General features: G+C 54.0%; 1 protein-coding gene across 5 annotated transcripts in view; it reads left to right on the top strand.

Moving 5' to 3' along the window:
* Window positions 1–23,579, top strand: part of HECTD4 (HECT domain E3 ubiquitin protein ligase 4) — a 152,092-nt gene extending 128,513 nt beyond the window's left edge. For 4 of the 5 annotated variants that reach the window (XM_024567078.3, XM_024567080.4, XM_024567077.4 and 1 more), the window contains exons 58-76: window positions 65–195; window positions 464–669; window positions 2,158–2,337; window positions 4,566–5,872; window positions 7,085–7,292; window positions 9,760–9,983; window positions 10,073–10,224; window positions 11,499–11,605; window positions 12,305–12,428; window positions 12,643–12,833; window positions 13,594–13,740; window positions 14,621–14,740; window positions 15,307–15,462; window positions 17,062–17,165; window positions 17,363–17,584; window positions 19,370–19,536; window positions 19,846–20,041; window positions 20,648–20,870; window positions 21,359–23,579. In XM_024567078.3, coding sequence (XP_024422846.3) covers window positions 65–195; window positions 464–669; window positions 2,158–2,337; window positions 4,566–5,872; window positions 7,085–7,292; window positions 9,760–9,983; window positions 10,073–10,224; window positions 11,499–11,605; window positions 12,305–12,428; window positions 12,643–12,833; window positions 13,594–13,740; window positions 14,621–14,740; window positions 15,307–15,462; window positions 17,062–17,165; window positions 17,363–17,584; window positions 19,370–19,536; window positions 19,846–20,041; window positions 20,648–20,870; window positions 21,359–21,495 — 4,302 coding nt within the window. In that variant the 3' untranslated portion in view covers window positions 21,496–23,579. The remainder of the gene's footprint in view (window positions 1–64; window positions 196–463; window positions 670–2,157; window positions 2,338–4,565; window positions 5,873–7,084; window positions 7,293–9,759; window positions 9,984–10,072; window positions 10,225–11,498; window positions 11,606–12,304; window positions 12,429–12,642; window positions 12,834–13,593; window positions 13,741–14,620; window positions 14,741–15,306; window positions 15,463–17,061; window positions 17,166–17,362; window positions 17,585–19,369; window positions 19,537–19,845; window positions 20,042–20,647; window positions 20,871–21,358) is intronic. The other variant, XM_024567076.4, reaches the window with a different exon arrangement.
* Window positions 23,580–25,377: the final 1,798 nt, after the last annotated feature.

Raw genomic sequence — 25,377 nt, 5'->3', positions numbered from 1 at the left:
CCGGAAAGATGAAGAGGCCTCCTGTGTTTAGTCTGTGCTTTTCTTGTTCAATGTCTCCCTGCAGACAGCACCAGAGCAGTTCCCCTCCGAAGAGTTTCCAATCTCCGAGTCCAAAGTCAGCATGGATGTTAATTTCCCTGGGGCGGCTTTTGTCGTTGTATCTTGCAAAGAAAGTCAGTCTGGATTCCGCAAAGAGTAAGTTGCGGGTTCCCCAGATGGTGATCAGGAAAGAAAAGTAAAATGGATTCTGGGGGAACTGACAAAGAAAAACACAAATTGTTTTCTTCTCTTTGTTCCGTAATCTATTTGAAAATAATTTATAGTTCCATCATGTTTTAGAAATCAGACCTTCTGAAATGTGGTGGGAATGAGTTCTCACTTTCCCTCCTTCTCACGACAAAGAATCTGTTGACACTCCCTGTGTGCATGGGGGGCTCCCCTCACTTCTGTCTCTCCTCCTCAGCTCCTCTCTGTACAAGGCGCCGTGGGCGCGAGTGCTTGTTTACGGACTTGGCCACAAAGTGAAGCGAAATGGCCAGCTAAACCTCATCGAGGCCGTCTGTTACCCACGGGACGCGTCTCCCGCCAACACGGGGCTCACACCTCCCCCCACCACCAACCAGTACCCTTCTGTGATCCTGTCCACAGACAAGGTCCACATCAAACTGGGTGAGTTTGAGCTCATGGTAATGAGAACAGCTTGAAGTCTTTCTGTGCTTTCATTCTTCTTAACCGTATAAGGGATGTCACACCTGGTACTTTGCTGTGTTCCAGCATCCTATCAGTAAAGAGCAACACTGCTTGGGGCAGCATATTTTAAATGCAGGAGATTAAAAGAGTTCCCTCTCCCGCCTGGGAAGGCCTGGCAGGTGCTGCCCAGGCTATGTGGGGGGATTCCCTTTCCTTCCTCAGTGTGGGCTGGGACACCTGTGACCAGACAGAGCAGTCTCACCATTTACCTGGAATAATGCCACCTGCCCTTCCTCGAGTTCTCGTTAAAACCCATCTCTTGGGTAGAATGTGGTGACCTGGGGCATGGGCCTCCATGAAGGGCTGTTCCCCACTTAAGTGGTGAACGGCCCTCTGAGCAGGACCCTGCACCATGTTGGTCTCGTCTGGTTGGTCTCGTCTCCCCAGTGTCCATGGTTGAGACTCTCTGAGGGCTCGGTCTCCGTAAATCCTGAAGCTGTCGCTGAGGTCTGTGCATGTGCCACACCCAGCGACTGCTCCTCAGCAAGCACGCAGAGGAAAGGAAAACCTAGTTTAAGGGCTTGCTACACTTTCATGGTGCGTTCGACAAGAAAAGACAGACACGTATTTGCTAGCGACACTTGTAAGATATACTGGAACTTTCAGCCCACGTAATGGGCCTTGGCCTCTCCATACCCCATTACATCTGTAGGAATGAAATGAAAGGGTGTTCCTTAAGGATTTGGTCATCGCTAAATAACTTTATCATCTTTTTATTAGGGTCTGTTTTCTCGTAGTGCTTTGCCTACACCAGCTGTTTTCACAACTTTTTATTAAGCACAGCGGGTCTGTCTTACCTATCATTCCCGAGTAAACATTCCCATGTAAACACTCACCCCACAGTGCAGGCCGGTCAACAGGGTGCTCCTGACTTGGCCAGGACCCTGGTTCCCAGCATGTGTCTGCCAGTGCTCTCGTGGGGCGTGGGTGCAGTGCACTGGAGGCAGCGTGGGCCCGACTCAGGCCACGGTGGTGACAGAAGATAACAGAGGAGAACCAGAGCGCAAGGTCCTGGTAACTCACTCTGTAAACCCATCGTAGACATAACGCTCTTACGGGACTGCAGCCCCGCCAAGGGGCTGATTAGCTCTCTGCCAAGCTGGGGTGCTCCCATGACGCGTCTTTCAACCCTGACTTACTGCTCCCATGCCGGGTCATCAGGCTGAGTGGTGCCTGACTGACTGGGGACTGTATCCCCTTCCCTGTTCCCGTTGCTGTCATTTGTCCTGTTGCCTCACTGACAAGTGGACTCCTCGGAGGGATGTCCCCAACTGCTCCAGCCTTAAGCAGATGAGTAGCCAGCCTTTCTGGCCCTGTTTCTCCTCAGACACCTGGGAGGTCTTTTTCTCAGGCTTATTTTGATCAGGTGCTGCCAGTCACAAGCTATCCGCTGGTCCCTTCTTCTAGGAGTGTCCCCACCTCCCGGAGCTGTGCTGGTGTTGCATTCTCTGCCCCTGGAGTTCCCACTGGCCATGGCCTTCGCAGAGCAGCTGCTGTCCTGGAAGTCAGAGGGTGGTGAAGGGAAATCCGAAGATGAGCCTGACACCATCCCAACGTCCGTCCTCCTGCAAGTGGTAGAGCTGCTGGGTGAGGCTGCCCTCCCTCCGGGTGGGGTCTGGGGGCAGCTGTCTCAGGGCCCGCTGAAGGAGCTGCGGGATGGGCGCAGGGGTCACCACAGGCAGCCCAGGCGGACACAGCCTCCCGTTGGGTTTCTGCCGTTTGACGTGGGCTTGGGGAGCTGAGTGTAAAGGGTAGCATCGGCTTCCACATCCATGATCAGCAAGGGATTTCCGTTGTTTTCGGAGGTGGCAGCTAACCATGAAAGGGTGGTGAGTTTCATCACCCTTTAAACAGAAGTACGTGCCGTGTTGTGACATCAGAGGGGAGAGGTGCTATGAAGTGAGAGGCAGGGGAGTGCAGGACACGGCAGAGTCGGGCACCACGACTTCATGGCTCCTGAAGGGCTAAAGGGGGTGCATTTTGGCAAAACTAATGGATTAGTAAACTTAAGAATTGTTCATTTACCATATGTAAATCTACCTCAGAATACTCTGAATAATATTAAACTTTAATTAATGATGTATCTTCTTAAGTGTTTAGGGGTAAAACATACTTCTGTCTGTACCTCATTAGGAAATAAACTAGAGTGGGTGCCTGGGTGAGCGGAGGGGCAGGGGGAGAGATGTGTAGTAGAGAAGATGCAGTAAGATGGTACTGGTGGACATGCTCGTGTCTACCCTGTCTTTTGTTTTCCTATGTGTTTAGATGCTCTCATAATAAAATGTTGGAGGGAAGGAAAAAGTTGCAAACTCAGATGCCCCCAGGGGTCAAGCAGATGATGTAACTGAGAAATAAAGGAGGAAAGTGGGCGGGGCCTCTGTGAGGCAGAACCCACCCTCCCCCCCTGCCCCTCATGCTGCCTCAGAATGCTGCCCCAGTGCTGCCAGGTGTCAGTGCTTCTTATTTAAAGAAAAGCCAGAAATCCCGATACTGATGTGAATCCCCCAGTTCTTGAAGGTTGACAGCCAGTTTAAATTCTGTAGAACACACTTGGCATGGAGCGGGGGCGGTGAGCAGGGGACAGTTCTCTGTGAGAACAAGATGTCAGTGGTCTCAGCTCAGGGGCCAGCCATTTGCAGTTTGGGTGGAGAATTCTCCCCACGGCTGTCCTGCCACATGAATGTCAGATGGCAGAGGGAGGACAGTGGAGGAGGAAACACGTGCCCCGAGGGCCTGGCCCTGCAGCCCACTGGCCCTCGTCCTGTGTGCGTGCCCACGCCCTATGAGACCCATGAGTTTCTCTGCAGTTAGAAAGATCAAACAGCAGCACCCCGAGGGCAGGCAGCTCCGTCCACTCCTCTGTCAGTGAGGGGCTCACCTGCAGATGCGTGGTAGGTCACCCAGACCCGGCCCTCGGACCCACGACCTGCCGCATGGCTCTCTGAATGTGAGATTCACCTCCGGCATGGAGGGGACCTTGGTACAGATGTGTGATGCATGTCATTCTAGACAGTATTTCCCGGACTTCAGTCACTCTCCTGCCACCTCTGTGGTGCCTGCCATGTCTGCAGACTGTGCCTCTCAGCATTTATTTAATTGTTGTTATAACAGTTTCTTCCTTTCTTCTTTTTTAAACTTACATTTAATTTTTAAGAAAACATTATGTTGTTACTTTAAATGGAAAATTAGTGTCCTTTGCCATACATAATGAGAAGATAACTATAAAAATAAAAAGATAAATAGTTAGTGTTATGAAATTCTGGCTGAATACCATTGCTTCTCAAAGACTTTGGGTCTGTGACCCACTCTCTGTGTAGAACATACAGCTCCAAGTAAGGCTTTCTCACTGACAAAACCGGGCCTGAAAGAAGATGTAAGAAGGAGTGACTCTTCAGTGTGTGTGTGTTTCTGGGCTGTGTGTGAAACTGGGTTGTGTGTCCCCAGTAGTGAGCATCCTATGGCTCAGAAAACATTGTTCTAGGGACTTGCCACCAGTGGGCTTTGATAACCTGACGAGAAAGGAAATCATGATTTTCGGCCTCAGCTACAGAAGCCAGCCCCTTGCGTTGTGTGCCCCAGGGGTTACAGCCATAGGCTCTGGAGCCAGCCTGCCCCACTCTCCCTCTAGGGGCTGTGACCTTGGGCAAGTCCTTCAGCTCTTTGAGCCTCTGTGTCTCCACCTGCAAGGTGGGGTGAATACTGCATTACTTGTCTGACAGGGTTGCTGTGAGGGCTGAGTCCGCGGAAGTGCTTACAACAGTGCCTAGCCCGTACTAAGTGCTCTGTATGTGGTTATTGCTTTGTGTTTGCTTCAGGAAACTTCCTGTGGACCACAGACATGGCGGCCTGTGTGAAGGAGCTCGTTTTCCACCTCCTGGCAGAGCTGCTGCGCACAGTGCACGCCTTGGAGCAGAGGAAGCACCCTGCCGGCCTGTCCTCGTCCATCGCGCTCCAGCTGAACCCCTGTCTGGCCATGCTGATGGCCCTGCAGTCCGAGCTCCATAAGCTGTACGACGAGGAGACCCAGAGCTGGGTCTCGGGCAGCACCTGTGGAGGCTTGGGGACAGCGGCGGCCACCGACCAGGGCAGGTTCTCCACGTACTTTCATGCACTCATGGAAGGTTGCCTGGCGGTGGCAGAAGTGACCCTGCCCACAAACATGAGTGTCTCGGCCAGCGGAGTGACCTCAACGACCGCCCCAAACCTCAGTGATTCGTCCTCCTCCTCCTCATCCTCTCCAGGACAGACCCCACAGAGCCCCAGCCTCCTGTCCAAGAGGAAGAAAGTCAAGATGAAGCGGGAAAAGGCCTCCTCCTCCGGGAAGCGCCAGTCCTCCCGCTCTGTGGACTCTGACTCTGCCATGCTCAGCATCGGGGGCGGCAAGCCTGAGGACATGCTGTGGTTCCACCGTGCTCTCACCTTGCTCATCATTCTCCGGCACCTCACCAGGAAGGACCCGCAGGGCCTGGGTGTAACGAGCGACGCCATCGCTGATGCCTGCCAGGCCCTGGTCGGCCCCACCGCCCACAGCCGCTTGCTGGTGATCTCGGGAATTCCCACCCATCTAGACGAGGGCATCGTCAGAAGTGCCATCCGCAAGGCCTGCAATGCTCATGGTGGGGTCTTCAAAGATGAGATCTACATTCCTCTGCAGGACGAAGACCCTAAGAAGCCAAAAGACAAGGCTGAGGGCAGTGATGGGAAAGCCGAGCCCGAGAAGACCCTTGGCTTCCCCAGCACAGACAGCCTGGAGGTCAGCACGTCCAGCAGCCTGACCCCGGCCATGAGCATCAGCGCATCCGCCTCCACCAGTCAGGCCTCCATCTGCAGCTCCCAGGGCATCTCACAGACAGTCAGCGACCTGTCTGTGGATCTGCTGCCCGCAGGCCTCGAGCTGCCCATACCTCCTGGCTTGTTGGAGCCCCACGTGGTGTCCAGCCAGGAGAGCCTGGACATCTCCCTGTGCAGCACCGGCAGCCTGGGCAGCCTTGGCAGCCTGGGGGAGCCGCTGGACAACGTAGAGACAGCCTCAGTATTGGACATGGGCTCCATGTACACAGCCACGTCCCTGGATACCCAGCCCCTCGCAGCGCGCCCCATCAAAGGCTTTGCGGTCGTGGAGGTAACAGCTCTCACACCTCGGCAGCCACTCAAATCATGAGCGCTCTGACGCCATCACGCCTCTCTCGGCCTTCCACTGTTCTTCCTAGGGTTACCTAACAGGTGACACTAGTGCACTGAGGGGCCCCCTGAGGCAGCTGGTGGAAACAGCAATGATTTGTCTTGCTGATTGTCTAAGTTTGGGGTCACAGCTACAGGAGTGCTATCAAGTCTGGTGTCAGGAAGTACATGTAGTTGATTGCTGAGTGGGAAGGAGGCAGAGGGGCCCAGGGGCTGACCTTCCCTGGTGAATGGACTCTATCAAGTGCATTCCAACTCAGGCCCCACGGGGATCTTTCTGAGGGGCTTATAAACATTGCTATCACATTCCCTGACCGGTGTGGCTCAGCGGTTGGGCATTGTCCCACAAAGTGAAAGGTCACTGGTTCCATCCCCAGTCAGGGCACACGCCTGGGTTGCAGGTTCATTCCCAGTCGGGGTGTAACTGATCGGTGTTTCTCTTACATCAGTGTTTCTCTCCCTCTCTTTCTCCCTCCCTTCCCATCTCTCTAAAAAATAAAATAAAATCTTTTTTTAAAAAAGAAAAAAATATAGCCACCACAGGAGCAATGTGAGCGGTGTGAGAGCAGATCTTGCCAGTGTTCCAGGTGATTCTGAGTTTCAGGTTTTACACATGTGGCTGGGTCACGTTTTCACTTCAAGATCCCATCTGTTTCTTGGGCCTCCTCGCTTGGAAATCCTGTGTCCTGTGACTCCCTGCTCCCCTGTGTGACGAGACTCAGGGTCCAAGGAAGACTGTCCTCCCCTTGCTGGGTGCGGAGGGGAGGTGCCGCGAACAGTGTTTGCGCGGCCTCGCTGGCTCTGGAAAGGGCTCACAGGCCCAGAGCTCAGTCTCCTCCCTAGCATCGCTTCTGTAACCCAGCTGCCCTCTTCCTGGGGACTTCTCTGTGCCTGCCAAGGCTTTGTCCCTTGGGTTTTGGGGTAAAGCCACAGACCTGGCTAGGGTTTAGCAACAGATTTCTAGTTGGGTTGTTTCCCTGAAGGTGACCACTGTCGGTGGGTGGGAGACACCTTCCCTGAAGGGCCGCTATCCCCATGCTGGCTGAGGACACGGAGCGGGTTCCGGGGAAGGCAGACTGGAAGCCTAGGTCACTCCTGTTGAAGGAGGGGTCGCTCTCTGCCCCAGGCCTGACTCTGCACTTTGTTCACACAGATAAGGTCCCGAGCCAAAATCGAGAAAATTCGAGCAAGCTTATTTAACAATAATGACTTGATTGGCTTGTCAAGTTTGGACGGTGAAGACGAATTGATGGAAATGTCCACAGAAGAGATTCTCACTGTGTCTGTAGTAAATCAGAGTTTGTTTGACACTCAGGGGAGCCCAGGGCTGGAAGATTACTTCAACGATAAGTCAATTAAAGGTGGGTTCTGGACTTGTTTAATCAATAGACTTTTTTTTAGCAACTTTAAATTTATGGCAAAATGGAATGAAAATTATTCCCCCCTCCATTCCCGATTTCCTGTATTTTTAACATCTTATATGTGAACTCTGGGGCCACTCCTGGATTTGCAGGCAGAAGAACTGGTCTGGGGTGTTGGAAAGCGGGGACACAAGGTTCGTCCCTGGTAACAGAAGATTCATTGTGCGTGTCTTCATATGATGGGGACAGAGGGCCAGGCATCCACTGTGTGCAACAGGCCCCAGGACCACCAGGAAGGGCTCTGCCACGGCTGGCCTCAGACGTGAATGTGGGCTTGCATTCAAGTCATATTTTTCTTTTTCTCTAGCCAGGCTTCCCCTTGTTCAAGTTCAAGTATATTTATTTTGTTATGCCCTATGGAGCTAGCACATACCAAGTACATAGCTGGTGATTATTTGGTCACATGCTTGAGTGCAGTGAGTGCTTCACCCTTTAAAACTAATCACTGGGGGAGAAACAGTTCCCGCTCCTTTTCACAAGGTCCCACTTTGTCGTTCTGGAGGCTCTATGTGGGGGGACCCTGACTGGCTTGCTTGCTCCTTTTGTTGGGACACTGAGGGCTCACCCCGGGCCCGCAGAGCTGAGCCCACAGAAGGCCCACCTGGAGCTGGCCGCACTCCCCGAGCCTCACCCCACGGTGGCGGCAGCCTTTCCCTCTCCGTTTCGTGGTCGCATTCCTTTGCTCGCTCTTACCTTGTGCTGGCCTCTCAGTTTTTAACCCATGTTCTGTGTTCTAAATCCTTAATGTTGTTTGAAATTTCATAATGGGGTTGTTGCATTTTGGTTTTTGTGTACAAAAATGCAATATTCAGTATAGGTTTTGATGTTACTATTTCAATTGTTTATTCCCCATCATTAAGTTTTAAAATGCTCTTCAGCTCTAGGACTAGGGTGAGATGAGGCTTTGGGCACAAAATTTAGTGGGGCTTCAAAAAATTAATTTAGTAAATAATGTTTTAATGAAATATTTATAAAAGTTTAAATTAAAGCATGATGAAAAAAATGTTACCATTTTAAATACTGACAGATCACTATTACTGATTTTCCCTTTGCATCAGACCTTAACATGACTCAGCACAGCACCGTTAATATTTTGCTTATCATGGATTTTTTGTGTTTTAGGATTTAAAATACTGCATTAAAATATGTACCTTGATCACTGAGTTTTGGGGGGACTATGCACCTGAGGGGCCTGCAGGGCCAGCTCACTGTCTGTACCCCGCTCTCAGCCCTGTTCCATTGCTGGTGTAGGTTTTTCCCCCTCAGCTGCCCACGTGGGAAGTGTCAGATCTGTGGGGACCTGAGGCCTTTTTCTGCCACAGTTAGTGGCAGAAAGACTGCTTCCCTAGTCTGGTCATATTTGGAATCAGAATCTGGTTCTTGTTCCTGATTCTTTTAGAGTCCAACCTTCCACATAAGGTACTCAGTCTCTGACAACGTATTTGCCGCGTTGCTGCCATGCGTGTTTTGCTCGATATTCTTTCACTCGTGGTTTTGCTAAGTCAGCTCTTAGGGTTCGGCCACCTCTTCCTCATACCTGCCCCCTGCCCGCCGCTACCAGCCCAAAGTCCTGCAGGGCCCTCACGCTGTGATTCTGCTGGCCGGGCTGGACCTGGCGCGGCTCTGTGTGCCGCCCCTCGCCCCGAGAGAAAGGAGGGGACGGGGCAGGAAGGAGAAGGCAGTCAGCTCTTCTGTCAGGGCCCTTGGCCATGGGAGGCATGCAGACAGGTCCCTGCAGGAAAGGGGACAGCCCCTTCAGGAGCACCTGTTTGAGGGCCAAAAAATACGTATTTTTTTCTGTGCTCCCAGACAATTTTCTTGTATCAGAAAACTTTTTTCCCACTTGCTCACTGTATCACTTTTGAAACCTATTCTCTCATAAGCAATAACTGTTTGACAACTTGTGCATTCACTAAAAATAGTGCAGGCTCTGAATCCTCTTGTTCCTTGGGGATTCCCTCTCGCACACAAATACGCTGTTTCAGTTATGGTAGGTTAAACTGCCATAATACAGAGACCCGAGAGTTCAGTGGCTCAAACCCAGTGGAAGTTTACATCTCACACACGGAAGAGTCCAGGGTGAGTGCTGAGCTCTGTCATCCCAGAGGGCTTGTCACTGGCCTGCAGCCAGGGGAGGGGACGAGTGCAGAGGAAGCCACTGACTCGGGAATGGCTAACATCCCATGTCACAGGGCCACACCTTACAGCAAAGAAGCCCGGACGTGTAACTGAGGTGTGTGCCCACAGAGGGGAAATGAGGCTTTGGTGGACAGCTCCCCTTCACCACTGAATGTCTGTTACCCACTTTTAGAAGCAAATTGTTTATGCAAAATAAACTGCCGCAGGGCTTACCCTGACTTAGCACGTCCATGTCAGCGTTGTCTCGCCCTCCCTCATTCTGTGACAGGTGAGAAGCTGGTGCCCGGAGCCAGAGAGGTGCTGACGGAGATATTTAAGAGCTGTGCCCATTCAGAACAGATGCTGAGCCTGACGCCCGCAAAGCCCATCAAAGTGTCTGACATTTATCTTAGCAAAGAGCAGATCAACTCCCAGACACCAGGCAATCTCCTCCACCTCTTCTTCACCAATGTCCGGCCTCCAAAGAAGGTTCTGGAGGACCAGCTCACCCAGGTAGCTGTCCCTCCCTGTCGTGCCTATGCTGAGCCTCAGGTGCATCTCGGAGGGAGCCTGAGGACCCTTCCCCTTTCGGTGCTCTGCAGATCCTGAGGAAATATGGCGTGCCAAAGCCTAAGTTCGACAAGAGCAAGTACAGCAAAGCCGGCAAGGAGCAGCACCCCGTGAAGGTGGTGAGCACGAAGCGGCCCATCACCAAGCCACCTGCCAAGGAAAAGGCTGTGCTCAACAGTGTCAGGTGGGCGTCTTCGGAGCTTGGAACGTAGGCCGGGCAGGGGCGCGTGGGGGCCACACCCTAGCAGGTTCCTGGGAGGCTAGACACCCTGGCTCTTCCCTGCTGCTAGGGTCAGCTGGTAGAGCCTTTCCTTGTATTCGCAAGGATAGCAACATCTGGACCACACAGGCTGGATAGCAGACCAGCCAGAACTGATGAAGCGTGTGAGATGTACAGACTTGCTTAAAATTCTGACCTCTGTTAACCACACACATAATGCATAGTGACTATAGTCTTTTATAGAAAGACTATAAAATGAATATGTGCGTAGTGAAAAAGTTGAACTACCCAATGCACAGCAACTACTTTTAACATTTAAGTACACAGCATTGTATTCATGTGTATGTATTTTTTTTCCTTAAGTTTCAAAGGGCTAAAATGGTCCAAAATTCAAGAGTATATGTAGTGAAAAGCCACTGTTCTTTCTGGCCACCCTCAAGCCTTCCAGTGCCCTCCCTGAGACGGCCTGGGTTACTCGCGCAGCCTTGCAGACTCTGTCACACACCCAGAGCTGGGAGCTGCGCCCGCCGCCAGTTCCCGGCTGGCTGCTTTTCCTACCCAGCCCGCACTGAATGAACTTCCTTGTTCCATTTTTTAATAGCTACACACCCGTCCGTGTGCACATGCATACATGTTCAATAGAATGTTCTGTAGAGACAGGCCTATGACTCTCAAGTCCTCCTAGTTGCAACTCTGATAGCAGAGTGTTACCTAGCAGGAGTCTCAAGAGGAATTGTTTAAATAACCAGAAAAATAAGGGGTCTTTTCATTAATTACATATAAAGGGTGATTTTAAATCAGTACTGTCCAGTAGAACTGTCTGCACAGTGAAAATCTGGGCTGTTTCTCAAACTGTGCTATTCGAGACAGTAGCCACTGGCCACCCATGAGCCCCTGAGACATGGTGAGTGCAGCCAAGGAGCTGAGTTTGTCATTTTATTTTAACAATTAAACTCAAGTAGCCACATCTGGCTAGTGGCTGCTTCTTGGACAGCGCAGCTCTGCAGTGAGGAGAAGGAATGTTTGGAGAGCGTTTCTTCAGTGTCTCTCACACTTGACAGCACCGTTTGTCTTGACCATTTATGCTCAGTAAACTTTTCTGGGGCAGAACAAAGCTGGCCTTGACTCCAGCCCCGTTGGAACCCTGAGCGAACTAATGCATGTGTGAGGTTCTCCCATCTCCTCCGTCAGGAGGGGGTGTGGCCGCAGGACTGCTGAGCCCGGTGCTGTGTCTGCAGCAGGACTGCCCTAAGTGAGAAGAAGCCGACTGTGAAGCCCAAGTCCCCGGAAAAGAGCAAGCCAGATGAAAAGGACCCAGAAAAGTCACCCACCAAGAAACAAGAAAGTGAGTGAGCAATGTGGGGCTGACACCGGTGTGGGGCAGCTGCCACCCTGGGGACGGGTGGTCCACCTGCGGACCGGCCTCTTTGCTTTTGCCTGACTAGCTGGGCACCCTTGGGCTTCAGTTTGGGCAGGACCAGCATTGCTGTAGACACTGGGGCCACAGACCTGGCCAGTGCTGGTCACTGCCCCAGGGGGCTGTCTTTGATGGCCATGAAATCAGAGAGGTCACAGTTGTAGCTCCAGAAATAGTGTATACCCAAGGCGATGAATAGATGGTTGTGACCGAAGGTAAAAGCTGGACATCTGCTTACAAGTTCTCTTCCAGAAGATTCTTACCTGGGGCATTAGAACTTTAGTCCCCTAAAGGCCCAGGGAGAATTGGAGAACGCCATTCTCATGGTCACAGAATTAGTTGTGAATTTTTCTGAGATTAGAGAAAGAAAGGACTCAGGGAAAAGCATGGCACCACTCAGTGACTAGACAGACGGTATGAGGCTGCAGCTCGGAGACACCCCATAAGACTGGGTGATGGGCGTACTGGGCAGTGGGCAGACTGGGCCGCTCACAGACCCGGGAACGATGGGAGACAAGGGCGTTGGGTGGGTCCGGCCCTGAAAGATGGGATGCAACTGGAGCGTGTGGCGCGGCCCCACTGTGCGCAGTGCCTACCAAGTTCCTAATGCCAAATGCTCTCCATCAGTCCCCGAGGAGAAGTACCTGACCCTGGAGGGGTTTCACAAGTTTGTGGTGGACCGAGCCAAGCAAGACATCCGGAGTGTCTGGAGGGCGATTCTATCCTGTGGTTATGACCTGCACTTCGAAAGGTGAGAGGCGGCTCCTCGGCCCCTTTGGTGCCTCCTGTGAAAATTGTTTTCAGCCACAGGGTACATCTGAGAAACTATTTCCTGGGGAGCCATTCTCTCTGCTCTGTCTTTAATGCCCAGGAGGCAGGACCATCTTACAAAGGGCCTCTGGGAGCTGGACGTGGCCCTGGAGGACTGCGGCAGCCCCTGCCCACCTTGCCCTTCTGCCCCGCAGGTGCGCCTGCATCGATGTCCGCCACGCGCACAAGGCCTCAAGGAAGTGGACCCTGGAGATGGATGTGGCGCTCGTGCAGTACGTCAACCGGCTGTGCCGCCACCTGGCCATCACGCCCGCGCGGCTTCATCCCCACGAGGTGTATCTGGACCCTGCAGATGCCACCGACCCCAGAGTGGCCTGTCTCTTGAGTATGTGGCCCTGGGGGAACGCTTTTCTGGGACAGCCTGGCATACTGCCTTGTCTGGGTGCTCCCACGATAGTACTAGGAATATGCACACGAATAATGCACACAGAAAAAGTCATCTCTATAAGCCCACCGTGTGGAATGACCCGTCACGGCATGTCGGCAGATGGCCCTGGGCTCATTTCTGCACCCGCCCCCACGTGTACTTCAGGCTGCTGCTTCGCCTCTGCACCCATGCTCAGCCACGTGTCCGGAGCCCTTGCTCTCTCCTGGACCCTGTGAAGGGAATTGTGGGCAAGGAATTGTCCCAGTGCCTGCCTCTCACAGTCAGAGAGGAGACAGATGTGAGGGCAGGCAAGTAAAGCACAATTTGCCTGTTTCCCAACTTCCTGGCTCTGAAGTCACATTGCAGGAAAGGCACACAGGACTCCACACAGTCGTTGCAACTTCCTGTACGTTGGTAATTATTTCAGAATTTAAAATTTAAAAATAATATAGTATACAGTGCCAGCATAGCCTAGAGGTGGGCAGGGGACACCTTGGATTCCTTAGGAGCCAGGGCCTCCCACCGGCCCGCCTGGGTCTCGCCCTTTGTCTCTGGCACCTTGGGAGAAAAATCCACTGTGGATCCTCCTGGTTCCACTTGAAACGCCCCACTGCTGGCGGTCCTCCCCAGGGGCAGGGACCACCTGAGTCTGTTCACAGATGGAGTCTCAGCCTCGCCCGGCTGAGACCCCAGCTTGACCGGTCCCTGTGCCCCACAGACGTGCCCGTCGAGAGCCTGCGCCTGCGCTTCGCCCTGCTCCAGTCCCTGAACACCACCCTGGAGACGTTCTTCCTGCCCCTGGTGGAGCTGCGCCAGACACCCACGCACATGCACAGCATTGCAGCCCTGCTGAAGGAGGCCAAAGGTGAGTGCCACTCCGGGGCCATCCCACGGGCAGGGGCAGCCTGCCCCCAGGCCACCTCCCCGGAAGACACCCCCACACCCAGCCTTACGCTTGCAGTGCCGGTCTCCCCTGCAGCAGCCAATCCACCCAAGTGCAGTTACTCTATGCTCTGAAACACCAATATGCTCCGAAGAAAAGCAAACCTCCCAAACAAGCGTTCAGACTATTTAGAAAGATACAAAGTTAAAGCTCTGACTTACCTCTGCCCCCACATTTCTGCCTCCCAGAGATGGCCATTAACAGATGACTGTCAGTCCTTCCGGACACTTCCATTCATGTACAAATAGACACACACATACACACACTTTCTTGGTCTTATTTTTTAATCAGAATGGGTATTATACACTCATTCTGCAATTCCACTTTCTATTTGATAACCTGATTCGGAGACGTGCATCGGCGCGCACAGGGCCAGCCCGCCTCACTCCCCTCTGTGCCGGTGCCGGTGCCGGTGCCGGTGCCGCAGCCGGTCCAACGTTCTCGCTGCTGTTGGGAGGCACCTGGGCGGCTTTTGTTTGCTCTTTCAGGAAATGCCACAGCCAACCTCCTTGTTCTTTGTGTGTTTGGGTTGGTTTTCTGCCAGCTGGGCATGACAGAGTCCAAGAGTTTGTGTGTTGACACTTGGGTAGACCCTCCCTAATAAACTTGCCCCCAGAAGTCCCGACCACTGATGCCCCCACTAGCGTGGTGAGTGAGCACCCCAACCGGGGACCTGAAGGTGGGCCCAGGAGAGACTGGACAGACCCAGTGGGGACAGCACGGCCTCAGTCGGGCCTCAGGGGTGGCTGGAAAAGAAGAGAAGCAGCCCCATCCCAGCCTCTGTCCCACGCTCCTCCGCCAGGGCTGGTCTTCTATGACACGAAGGTGACCGTCATGAACCGGGTGCTGAACGCCACGGTGCAGAGGACCGCTGACCACGCGGCGCCCGAGATCGCTCTGGACCCCCTGGAAATCGTGGGAGGTAAGATTCGCTACATGGACCAGAAAAGGCACGTGAAGGAAGCCTCTCGAAGAAGGGAGCGCAGGGCTCCTGGGACAGCTCCTCCTTCACCCGGCTGCTCCGTCATTGTGCCCTCGCATCCCAATGCTGGCTTCTGGCTTCACAGTCCCTCCTGAGCTCTGCACTCTGGGCAGCAGGGGGAAGAGGAGCCTTCCCCTTAGGCCTCAGAGGCAGCTCCGTCCGGTGGCCACACCTCACTGCAGGGGCGGTGGCAAGTGCAGGCTTCATTCTGGTTGGCCACGGACCTACTAAGATCAGAGCTCTGGCACCAAAGAGAGAGGGGCCTGGTGTAGGTGAGGGGCTGACGCTTGGAGAAGCAGGAAGGTTTTTCCATGAGGGCACCACGCGGCCAAGGCAGGGGAGATCTGAAGACATTGGAGGAGCAGACACGCTGGCTGCACCAGGGGTGGGGGCAGGTCTGGGAGGAAGGCAGGGGCCTGGCCAGGCGCTGTCCTATGGGGGAAGGGCCCAAGAGGGCCATGGGAGGGGTGCAGACAGCAGTTCTCCATTCCTCTCTCTCTTTCCAGGGGAGATCAGAGCTTCTGAAAACTCCTACTTCTGCCAAGCTGCCCGGCAGCTGGCCTCAGTGCCCTCCTCTCAGCTGTGTGTCAAACTGGCTAGTGGCGGCGACCCCACCTATGCCTTCAACATCCGCTTCACTGGGGAGGAAGTCCACGGCACCAGTAGGTGGCACCCCCAGCAGGCCCTGCTCCACCCCATCCAGGGTGGAGGCTGTGTTGAGTAAATTTCCGGGGTGGTTTTTCGCCTAAACTGCCCATGATCTCCCCCATTAGCAAGAGTCAAAGCCACCTGCCCCCGAGGGCTCCCATCACATCCAGCCTCTCCAAGTCCAGCCCCCCAGACTTAGCCCTTGCCCTCTCGTGCGAACTGTGTCTGCCACTGGTCTGGGCCTTCAACCCAGTGCCATCCAGGCTTGGGGAGCACACCTCTGGTCAGGGCCAGGGTGGGTGCGGGAGGGGTGATTCAGTGCAGACTGGCCTTCCCCAAGGGGGCCCCCTGCCTGGGGGGTTGCTTGGACTAAAAGCTCCTAAGTGCATCAGGAGCCCTTGACGGAAATGGGGCCTTCTGTCATTTCACTCCGTAAGGACGAGGACAGGCAGCTCAGAACATGTTCCCTCATGGCCCTTTCAGTCACTTTTAGCCCCAAACATCCAGGAGCTCTCTCCCGCTCCGGATGGGGGAAGAAACCAGCTCTTCTCCCGGGCGCACTTTGGGGGGAGGCTGTTGCAGCAGCCTCATCTCCAGTCCCCACTGTGGCCCTGGGAGCGCTGTCCCAGCAGCGGCGTCTCAGCCAGCACTGAGGTGTCCTGAGGAGACACCCCCGGGTTCTCCGAGAACAGAGCTCCTAGCACGCCAGGCCCCCCCACAGCACGCTACACTCCCCCGAGCGCCAGAACTTCCCGAGACACCAGTGTTGTCCCACTTCACAGAGAGGTAAACTGCGCCACTGGCAAGGTAAGTAGCTTCCCCAAGGTCAGGTAGCAGCTACCTGGGGTTCAAACCCAGGTCTGTCCAATTCCAAAGCCCCACCCTTGAACTTGGTGGCTTCAGCTGGCAGGAACTCCTGCCTCTTCGTGGAAGCTGAGGACCAGGCCCTGACATCTGTCCCCAGGCAAGTCCTCCATGTGGCTCTGACCAAGCATGCGCAGTTGTCCTCAGAGCCTCCTGACCTTGGGGCCTTGACTGAAAACACACAGGTTAGAGGTGGCCCTGCCAGAGAGGCATTTGCAAGAAAACCAAAGGCGCCTTTGGAATGGCAGCCGAACGAAGTTGGTAATTGCCCATCACCCTTGGTGTGCGTCTGTCCATTCACTATGCATTCACTGCACAAACACTGAGCACCTGGGCCTCAGAGGGAGCACCCCTGGGTAAAACAGGGGCCCTGCCCTGGGCACAGGAGACAGACATGGACCAAACAAGCCAGCAAACCCGTGTGGGCTCGCAGCCAGGAGCTGCCGATGTGTAGAGGTCTGTGTTTGACCTTGTGGAATCTTTGAAACTAGCCCGTGCCATGGGTGCAGATACTGTTCCCATCTGACTGAGTGGCTGAGGCTGGCTCAGGGAATGAAGTGATTTCGTGCCTAGTAAGTGAGGTGGCAGGATTTGACCCCTGGTCTCCTGGTCCTCGGGCGAGTTTTCTTTCCGCCCCACCGTAGCTGCAGTCAGCTTGGCAGAGGAGTTGACGCTCCAGTACGCATGCAGCATGTTGGGCGGGGAGGCTGGCAGGTCGTGGTGCTAACAGGGCTCCATCTGTCCCACAGGCGGCTCTTTCCGCCACTTCCTGTGGCAGGTGTGTAAGGAGCTACAGAGCTCCTCGCTGTCCCTCCTCCTGTTGTGCCCCAGCTCAGCTGTCAACAAGAATAAGGTAAGGCTCCTGAGCCCTGGGTCTCTGAGGTCTAGCACCCCAGCAGTTGGATTCCAAGGGACAATGGCTCCTGGGGGTGCATCCCCCTCAGCTCCCTGTCCTTTCGCAAGCTTTCCTGGTCCGGGGTGAGCCAGCCTTCATCACACTGGCTGTTCCCAGGCACGCGCCAGTCACCTGGCCTGTGCCTCCATGTCCAGGGCAAATACATCCTGACCCCCAGCCCCATCACCTACGGGGAGGAGCAGCTGCTGCACTTCCTGGGCCAGCTGCTGGGCATCGCAATCCGAGCAGACGTCCCCCTGCCCCTGGACCTCCTGCCCTCCTTCTGGAAGACGCTGGTGGGCGAGCCCCTGGACGCCGACCAAGACCTGCAGGAGGCAGACGTACTCACCTACAACTACGTCAAGAAGTTTGAGAGTGTAAGCAGAAGGACATTTATTCTGGGGGACAGCAGGGTCCAGAGCAGTGACCCTGGGACCCTTATTGCCGCCATGGTGGCCCAGGGAACCCAAGCTCCCAACTGAAGACTGGTAGGGTCTCCCAGAAAGTTTACTTCATGGGGACAAGAGCCTCTGCCTTCCCTCCCTGATGACAGTGGCCGCCTGGGGGTGACCGTACCAGCCCCATTGGGCCTCCAGGGACACAGGCATGAAGGGCTCCTGGCAAGTAAATGAGCAGAGGTGTCAGGGTGGAAAGTGCTACCCAGTGTCAACAGTGGGGCTCTGTTTCGGGGCTTCACCTGGAGCCCAGGTCAGCTCCCAGGACCCCCTGAGACTGGCCAGGGAGGCTGGAGGAATGGGGCTCTGTGCCCTTCCCCTCGTGCACTGGGACCCGCAGAGATAGCGAGGCCACAGCCATGTCTGAACGCCCGTCTCCACACACAGACCAGGCCCCTGGAGGGGGTGTGGCCGGTGCCCAGGCTGCTGCTGAGCCATGGTCAGCCCACTGAAAGCTTTGTGGCACCAGGCCCTCCACACCCCCCAGACTGCCCCAGCAGGGGGTGACCATGGCCTCTGATCTAGCCTCTCCCCCTTGAGGGCCACTTGCCTTTGCTCACAGGGGAGCTGGCTTTGTGTCAGAGGCTTGTCTGAGGCTGCTCCATGGGGACCTCAGCTAAAGGAGGGTGTCAGCTGGTTCTGCCCCCACTGGCACAAACTGTGCTGGCTTTGCCAGGCCCTCTGTAGTCATCCCCTTAGCTGCCACTTGAGGGCAGGCTGCACAAGGGAGCAGAAAAGCCAAGATACTGGATAGCAGTGCCTTGGAAGCAGAAACAGGGGTGAGGAAGAAATGTGAAAGCAGGGTGCCCCCACAGGCTGGGGACTTGCAAGTGCCCGCCAGGCTCTGCTCTGAGACGTCTTCCCAGGCTGTGGGCGGCGGCCTGGGCCTCGGGCACGCAGGGGATGCAAGATGGTGTCCAGGAAGATAGTCCAGCCAAGGTGGGGGATGGGCATGGCCCCAGAGGGTGCTGGAACACCAGGGAAAGCAGAGCTACCAGGGCTTTTGGGGTGGGAGGGGGTGCTGCTGCGCAGGCACACGCGCTCAGGCCCTGACCCACGCCTTAGCCACCCCAGGGCCGCAGGGTCTTCTCTGGGTCGAATCCGGTCGGCTCAGTAGCCCAGCGTGCACATCAGCGTCCTATGGGACCTAACCGTGGGGCGCCAAGGGGTGCAGGAGCCCATGCACCTTCCACAGGGTGATGAGTCAGGGCTCTCTGCCGGCAAGTGACAGGAAGCCCAGCCTAAACCAGCCTAGGAAAGTAGTTTTTGCACGACTTGCTTTTAAAACTGAATACACACTCCTAGAGCTCCTACACACTCCTAGACGTGAAGAGCACTCCTACACACTCCTAGACGTGGCTTCGGGCAGGGCTGACTCCGGGTGCTCAGACACAGCATCAGTAATGGTCTCCAGAGGGCCCCCTTTAGGACAAGGTGTGCATCACCACCACGTGCACTCCAGGGAGAGAAGCAGCTGCTTCCAAACATCAATAGGAAAAGCCCTGCACCTGAGGTCTCACGTGCCCCTCCCTGAGCTGGTGGCCAGCTCTGGTGGCCAGGCCCATGCCATCTGCCCATTCTTTATGGCCAAGGGTAGCCCCTGCCCACACTGTGCCTGGTGTCTGCCCATCTGGAGACCCAAGGTCCATCTTCCTGGGGGCCTTGGGAGCAGCGGGCAGTCAGTCTCCAGCTGCCTCTGTGTTCCAGATCAATGATGAGACCGAGCTGGAGGCCCTGTGCGCCGAGATCGCCTCCCAGCACCTGGCCATGGAGAGCCCCGACAGCCCCAACAAGCCCTGCTGCCGGTTCACCTACCTGACCATGATGGGAGAGGAGGTGGAGCTGTGCAGCCGCGGCCGGCACATCCCTGTGGCGTGAGTGTGTGCGCGTGGGCAGGGGATTGGCCATGTCGGCTGGCACCTGGGCACGGGCAGCAGCACCAGGGGCAAGGTCGGGGTCGGGCACTTTTCTTCCAGTGTGGGGGGAAATGAGGGAGGAGGACACTGTTCAGCAGAAGGACTTTGATATTAAGAAAACATCAGCCCTGAGGTAGGGGACACACACCGGCAGCTGAGGGATTCACTGAGCTGCCAGGACAGGGAAATCTGGGTAACTGGGCCCCTAGGAGCAACCCCATCCACTTCCTTGGCCTCCTCCCTCACCTGTGTCCCCTGGCCCCACAGGTGGGAGAACAAGGACATCTACGCGGCAGCCATCAGGAGCCTGCGGCTGCGGGAGCTGCAGAATGACGAGTGTGTGATGGCGGTGCGGGCGGGCCTGGGCTCCATCATCCCCCTGCAGCTGCTCACCACGCTCAGCCCGCTGGAGATGGAGCTGCGGACCTGCGGCCTCCCATACATCAACCTCGAGTTCCTGAAGGTCAGTGGCCTGAGGCCTGGCCAGCAGGCAGTGTCAGCAGTGGCCTGTCCCCGGATGTCCTGTGTCCCCGCACTGTCCCCACGTGTGGGAGGAGCTGGGCTCGCCCCCATCTCACAGCTCAGTAAACTGAAGCTAAGGGAAAGTCACTTGCCCAATGTCACACAGCCAGCAAGTGGCAGTCAAACTTCGTACCCAGATCGCCTGCTTCCAGAGCCCATGCCTTAAGCCAGCTTTCTGAGGCGATCAGCCATTCTTGCCCAGACCCCTCCACTCTTCAGCCCGTGCCTGCCTGCCTCCCTCAGGCGGGGCCCTGGCATCCTTTCACGAGTGACTTCCCCTCTAGTGGAACGGTGACAGGACCTGCCCAATGGGATCTGAGGCGTCACACACTTAGAAGCCCTGCTGCTGGGTCCAGTGCCAGGCCACAGGCACCAACACAAGCACTGACACCGCTGCCTCTGTGGCCAGTGTCAGCGTGGAAACTTCCCTGTGTCCTTCGGCCACCACTTCCATGCTGCACCTGTCCCAGGGCTGGGCCTGACTGGGAGAGGCCCTGGGTTGGCAGAGGCCCAGAATAGCTCACTTCCGGGGGCCTTTCTTCCCCAGGCCCACACCATGTACCAGGTGGGGCTGATGGAGACGGACCAGCACATCGAGTTCTTCTGGGGGGCACTGGAGATGTTCGCCCAGGAGGAGCTGTGCAAGTTCATCAAGTTCGCCTGCAACCAGGAGCGAATCCCGTTCACCTGCCCCTGCAAAGACGGGGGCCCCGACACAGCCCATGTGCCCCCGTACCCCATGAAGATCGCCCCTCCAGATGGCACAGCAGGTACTGTCCTCCCCTGCTCATGCCCCAGGTGGGGACACACAGGCCCTTCCCTCAGCCTGGAGCTGGGCCCGGCTGAGAGGGGACAATGGACCGGGGACTCGGACACTAAAGCCCAAATGTGAACGAGGGAGAGGCTGGGAGTCTTGTGCCTTCTAAACTGAACCGTCCCCAAGTGTCAACACAGGCTCAGTATTGATATATTTTCTAATGTCTTTAAAAGCTAAAAACCCAGAAATGTTTTAATCTTTTAATGTTTAAATGCAGAAAAGTAATTAAAAAATCAAAACAAAACCCTCTGCCGGTCAAACAAACCTGTCCACAACTAGATTCCCTCACAGGTCAGCAATCTGATACCTGTACTGTGTACAGGCAGTTCTGTGTCTGCCTTTTTTCCAGAACCTTCTGCCCCACCCCAGGGGAGAGGCCCACCAGGCCTCCCTGAGATCCCAGCCCAGCCCTCTAATGCTGGCCCTGTGTTTTCCCGGTAGGTTCCCCAGACTCTCGCTACATCCGCGTGGAGACCTGCATGTTCATGATCAAGCTTCCCCAGTACTCTTCTCTGGAAGTCATGCTGGAGAAGCTCCGCTGTGCCATTCACTACCGCGAAGACCCCCTAAGTGGCTGAAGGGAGGGAGCTCCAGAGCTAGGCTGTCACCAAGGCGCCACTCTGCCGGCTTGGAAAGCCCGCCACTGCCGGGCATGTCCCTCCAGGCCCTGCGTGAGGAGTTGGCGACATTTAGCTTTTCTGAACTTTTGTCCACATTCCAGGACCTCCTGGAAGACTTAACCCTTTGTATTTGTACGTTTTGTGATGGGTTGGTTCTTTTGCTACCTGTTTATGGTATGTTTGTAGGGTAGTTTAGCTCCCAGTTTGTGACTCAGATCTTCCCGGACAGTCCTTCGTGGACACTGGATTCTGATGCCCTCAGGCCCCAGGTGGTTCCACATCACAGCACCACCCAACAGGAAGCTGGCGGTGAGATGCCATCGGCCACCCAGTATCCTGTTCCTTCTGCAGAGCACGTCCACCAACAAACCTGTGGCCAGGCCTGTCCCTCCTGCCTGGAGCTGGAGTTCCTCCCGGGCACCGTTTCTGTAGGCCTTCTTCCATCTTGACATGGTTAGGCCAGTTACCCAAACGTGGGAGGTTTATTTGTTGATCTTACGGCTTTAGGGCCTTGTTAATGGTCTGGGTTTTTCTGAGGAAAAGCCCACCGTGGTCCCCCTATACCTTCCCACCCAAACAACCCTCTCTGTTCTCCATCTCTTCTGGGGCCCTGGTCTGAGTTTCCCTGTGTGTTCCTCAGGAGCAGGGGACCCAAGGGTTTGCTCCCCACATCAGTTCACAGAGCCAGGCCGGGCGCGTCCCAGCCCCAGGAGTCGTGGGACACCTGGAGTTGGAGGGACAGGCTCAAGACTGACTGGATGGGAAAGCACGTGGTCCCAGCCTACCCCACTCTGTGCTGAAACACGGCCCCTCCTCACAGCATTTGTGGAAGGAGGGGCCCCACGCCCAGCTTAGGAAGAGCTGTCTGAGGTGCTCTGCTCAATTCAGGGTCTGCTTCAGTGCTGAAGACCTTCAAGTCCAGATGGAGACATAAGGGGTTCCTTCTGCTCCCCTGGCTGGGCCTACCCAGCAAACCCCTCACCGCCCCACGTGCGCGCCAGGGCTGGGCTGCTGCAGCTCACCCACTGCCCCAGTGCATTTGTGCCCCAATAGGTCTTTGTCCAGTGGTACTTTGTTCAAGAGCAGCATATGCATCCTGTTGGACACTGTCATTTTGGGCCTTGCCAGTTCTGAGTCCCATCACTGTATTTATTGTATAATATTGTGAATATCGGAAGTCCGGAGTGAGTGCTGGCAGGCCGCTTTGGTGCGCGGGTGCTGGTGAGGAGGATGCCGCGGCCCTGCCTGCTGGAAAGATGTGCGGGTTTGAGCCTTTAGCATCCATCTCCTCCCCCATTGTTCTTAGGAACTGCATTAAGGACCATTGTAGAAAAGCTCCCCCGACCTAAGGAAAAGATAAACCTGGACTAACCGTCGGTGGCATCGCTGGCATCACTTACATGTGATGTAGGATCAGTGCCTGGAGGTGAGTGCCCGCAGTTTCCCTGCTAAGATGGGGTGTGGTGGGCCACTGCCTCTCGGGGCCACGGCCTGGAGGTCACAGCACGATGCATTCCTGACAAGGGTCCTTTTATTTGATTTCTGCATAATGAAAGAGCCTTTGGATTTATTAGGAGTGGTTCTTCCTCCTGTATTTTTAAACTCTTGGTTCCCTCCAATCCTTCCCTTCTGCTGAATGAACTCGGAATTCTGGCAGCTGCCTCCCCATGAGGGGTTGGGAAGCTCTTGTTGGCTCATCACTTGATCAGGTGGCGGCTGTGAGTGAGGTGTCTGCTGCTAGCACGACTGCTTCTCCCAGAGAGCACAGCTAGGTCCAGACAGGTCCAAACCTTGGCCCTAAAACACGTGTGCTGTAAAGTTACTTGATGTATATTTATTATAATTATTTATGGTTGCATTTAACAAACTTTCCATTCAATTTGATGCTATTTACACCGTTGCTGTGTAAAGGAAGCTCACTACAGGAAAAGTCTCACCAATAAATAATCTTCATCTAATTTTGATTTACCCTAAGAGTTGTGTGTGATCATCTACTCTTTTAAAAATTTTTACTTTTCAATTACAGTTGACACTCAATATTAGTTTCATGTGTACAGCAATAATTAGACACTTATGTAACTTATGAATGATTTCCCCTAATAACCTTAGTACCCACCTGAAGCCATAGTCACTGCAGATTACATTCTCCGTGCTGTGCTTCACACCCCTGTGACTGGTTTTGTAACTGGCCGTTTGTACATCCTAACCCCTTCACCTTTTGCACTAACCCATCCGAACGTATGAATTTTAGTTTCTTCATTAGGTCCATCCATGTTGTCACAAATGGCAGTATTTCATTTTCTATGGCTGAGTAGTATTCTGTATTTATACATATTTATCCATTTGTCTACTGACACTTAGGTTTATTCCATGCCATGGCTACTGTAAATCATGCTGCAATGAATATAGGGGTGCATATAGCTTTTCAAATTAGTGTGTTGGATTTCTTCAGATAAATACCCAAGTAGGGCTGCAGGATCATTTGGTAGTCCTGATTTTTTGAGGAGCCTTCGGTTTCCCACCGTGGCCCCACGAATTGGCAGTCCCACCAACTCACGAGGATTTCCTCTTCTCCACTTCCTCACCGTGTGTTTGCCGATTCGATGGTAGCCATTCTGACAGATGTGAGATGGTATCTCATTGTTCTAATTTGCATTGCTCTGATGGCGAGTTCTCTTCTACCAGCCAGTAGGTTGTCTTTTGTTCCTGTTGCTGGTTTCCTTCACTGAGGAAAACTTTTTAGTTTGATGTAGTCCTATTTATTTTTCATTTCCCCTGCCCAAGGAGATATGTCAAAGAAAAATATTACTAAGAGCAATGTCAGAGAATTTACTGCCTTCGTTTTCTTCTAGGAGAGTTTTATGGTTTTGGGTCTTATATTTAAGTCTTTAATCTATCTATTTTAAGTTGATTCCTGTATAGACAGGGTGGGGCAAAAGTAGGTTTACAGTCATGAGTACACAAAAGTTTATTCTTACACGGAAAATAATACAATTAGTAAGTAATACAAACTGTAAGCCTACTTTGGCCCCCACCTGCAATAAGAGAGAGGAGTCTACTTTCACTTTTTTGCACGCATCCCTCCAGTTTCCCAGGGCCATGTTGTTTGTGTCTGTGGGTCAGGGAGACCTGCTAGGTCACCCAGTCTTGGCAGAGTGGCCTGGCGGGGACAGTGGCACAGTCTCCCTGGTCACCTGAGCTGGGTGCTCCAGGGGTGTCCCTGTGTGGGCTGGGTGCGCTCTCAGTCTTGTGCTTGAGCTTCCGTTGCTGCTGGCACAGCAGACAAGCTCTCATACAAGGGCTGATCCCATGGAAGAGTCACAACAGTAAGTTGGGGATTTAGAACAAATACAGAAATAAATGTACGACAATAACGCAAAGGCTGGGAGGCAAGAAAATACGTGTTGTGATACTGAACATGAAGTGGTACGGTATCACTGGAAGGCAGACTGTGATAAGTTAAAGGTGTATACTATAAACCCTAAAGCTACTACTTAAATAATAGTTATAACTAATAAGACAACAAAGGAGATAAAATGGAATCATAAAAGCATTCAAAAGAAAATAAGGAGACAGCACATGAGAGAGAAACAAATTTTTAAAGCCATCCATTTCAGTAACCACATTACATGTAAATGGTCTGCACACCCAATTAAGACAGATGTCAGAATGGCCCAGAAAACAAAAGCCCAACTATCTGCAGCCTCTGAGAAACCCACTTTGTGTTTAGATACAAACAGCATAAAAGAAAAAGGATAGAAAAACATGTACTATGCTAACACTAATCAGAAAAGAGCTGAGGAGTGAAAACATTATTAATATTGCTGTTACTATCAAAGT

The sequence above is a fragment of the Desmodus rotundus genome, chromosome 7 (genome assembly GCF_022682495.2).
Source record: "Desmodus rotundus isolate HL8 chromosome 7, HLdesRot8A.1, whole genome shotgun sequence".
Lineage (NCBI taxonomy): Eukaryota > Metazoa > Chordata > Mammalia > Chiroptera > Phyllostomidae > Desmodus > Desmodus rotundus.
Note: the sequence above shows the minus strand (reverse complement) of the source record. Positions and strands in the feature narration are given on the sequence as shown.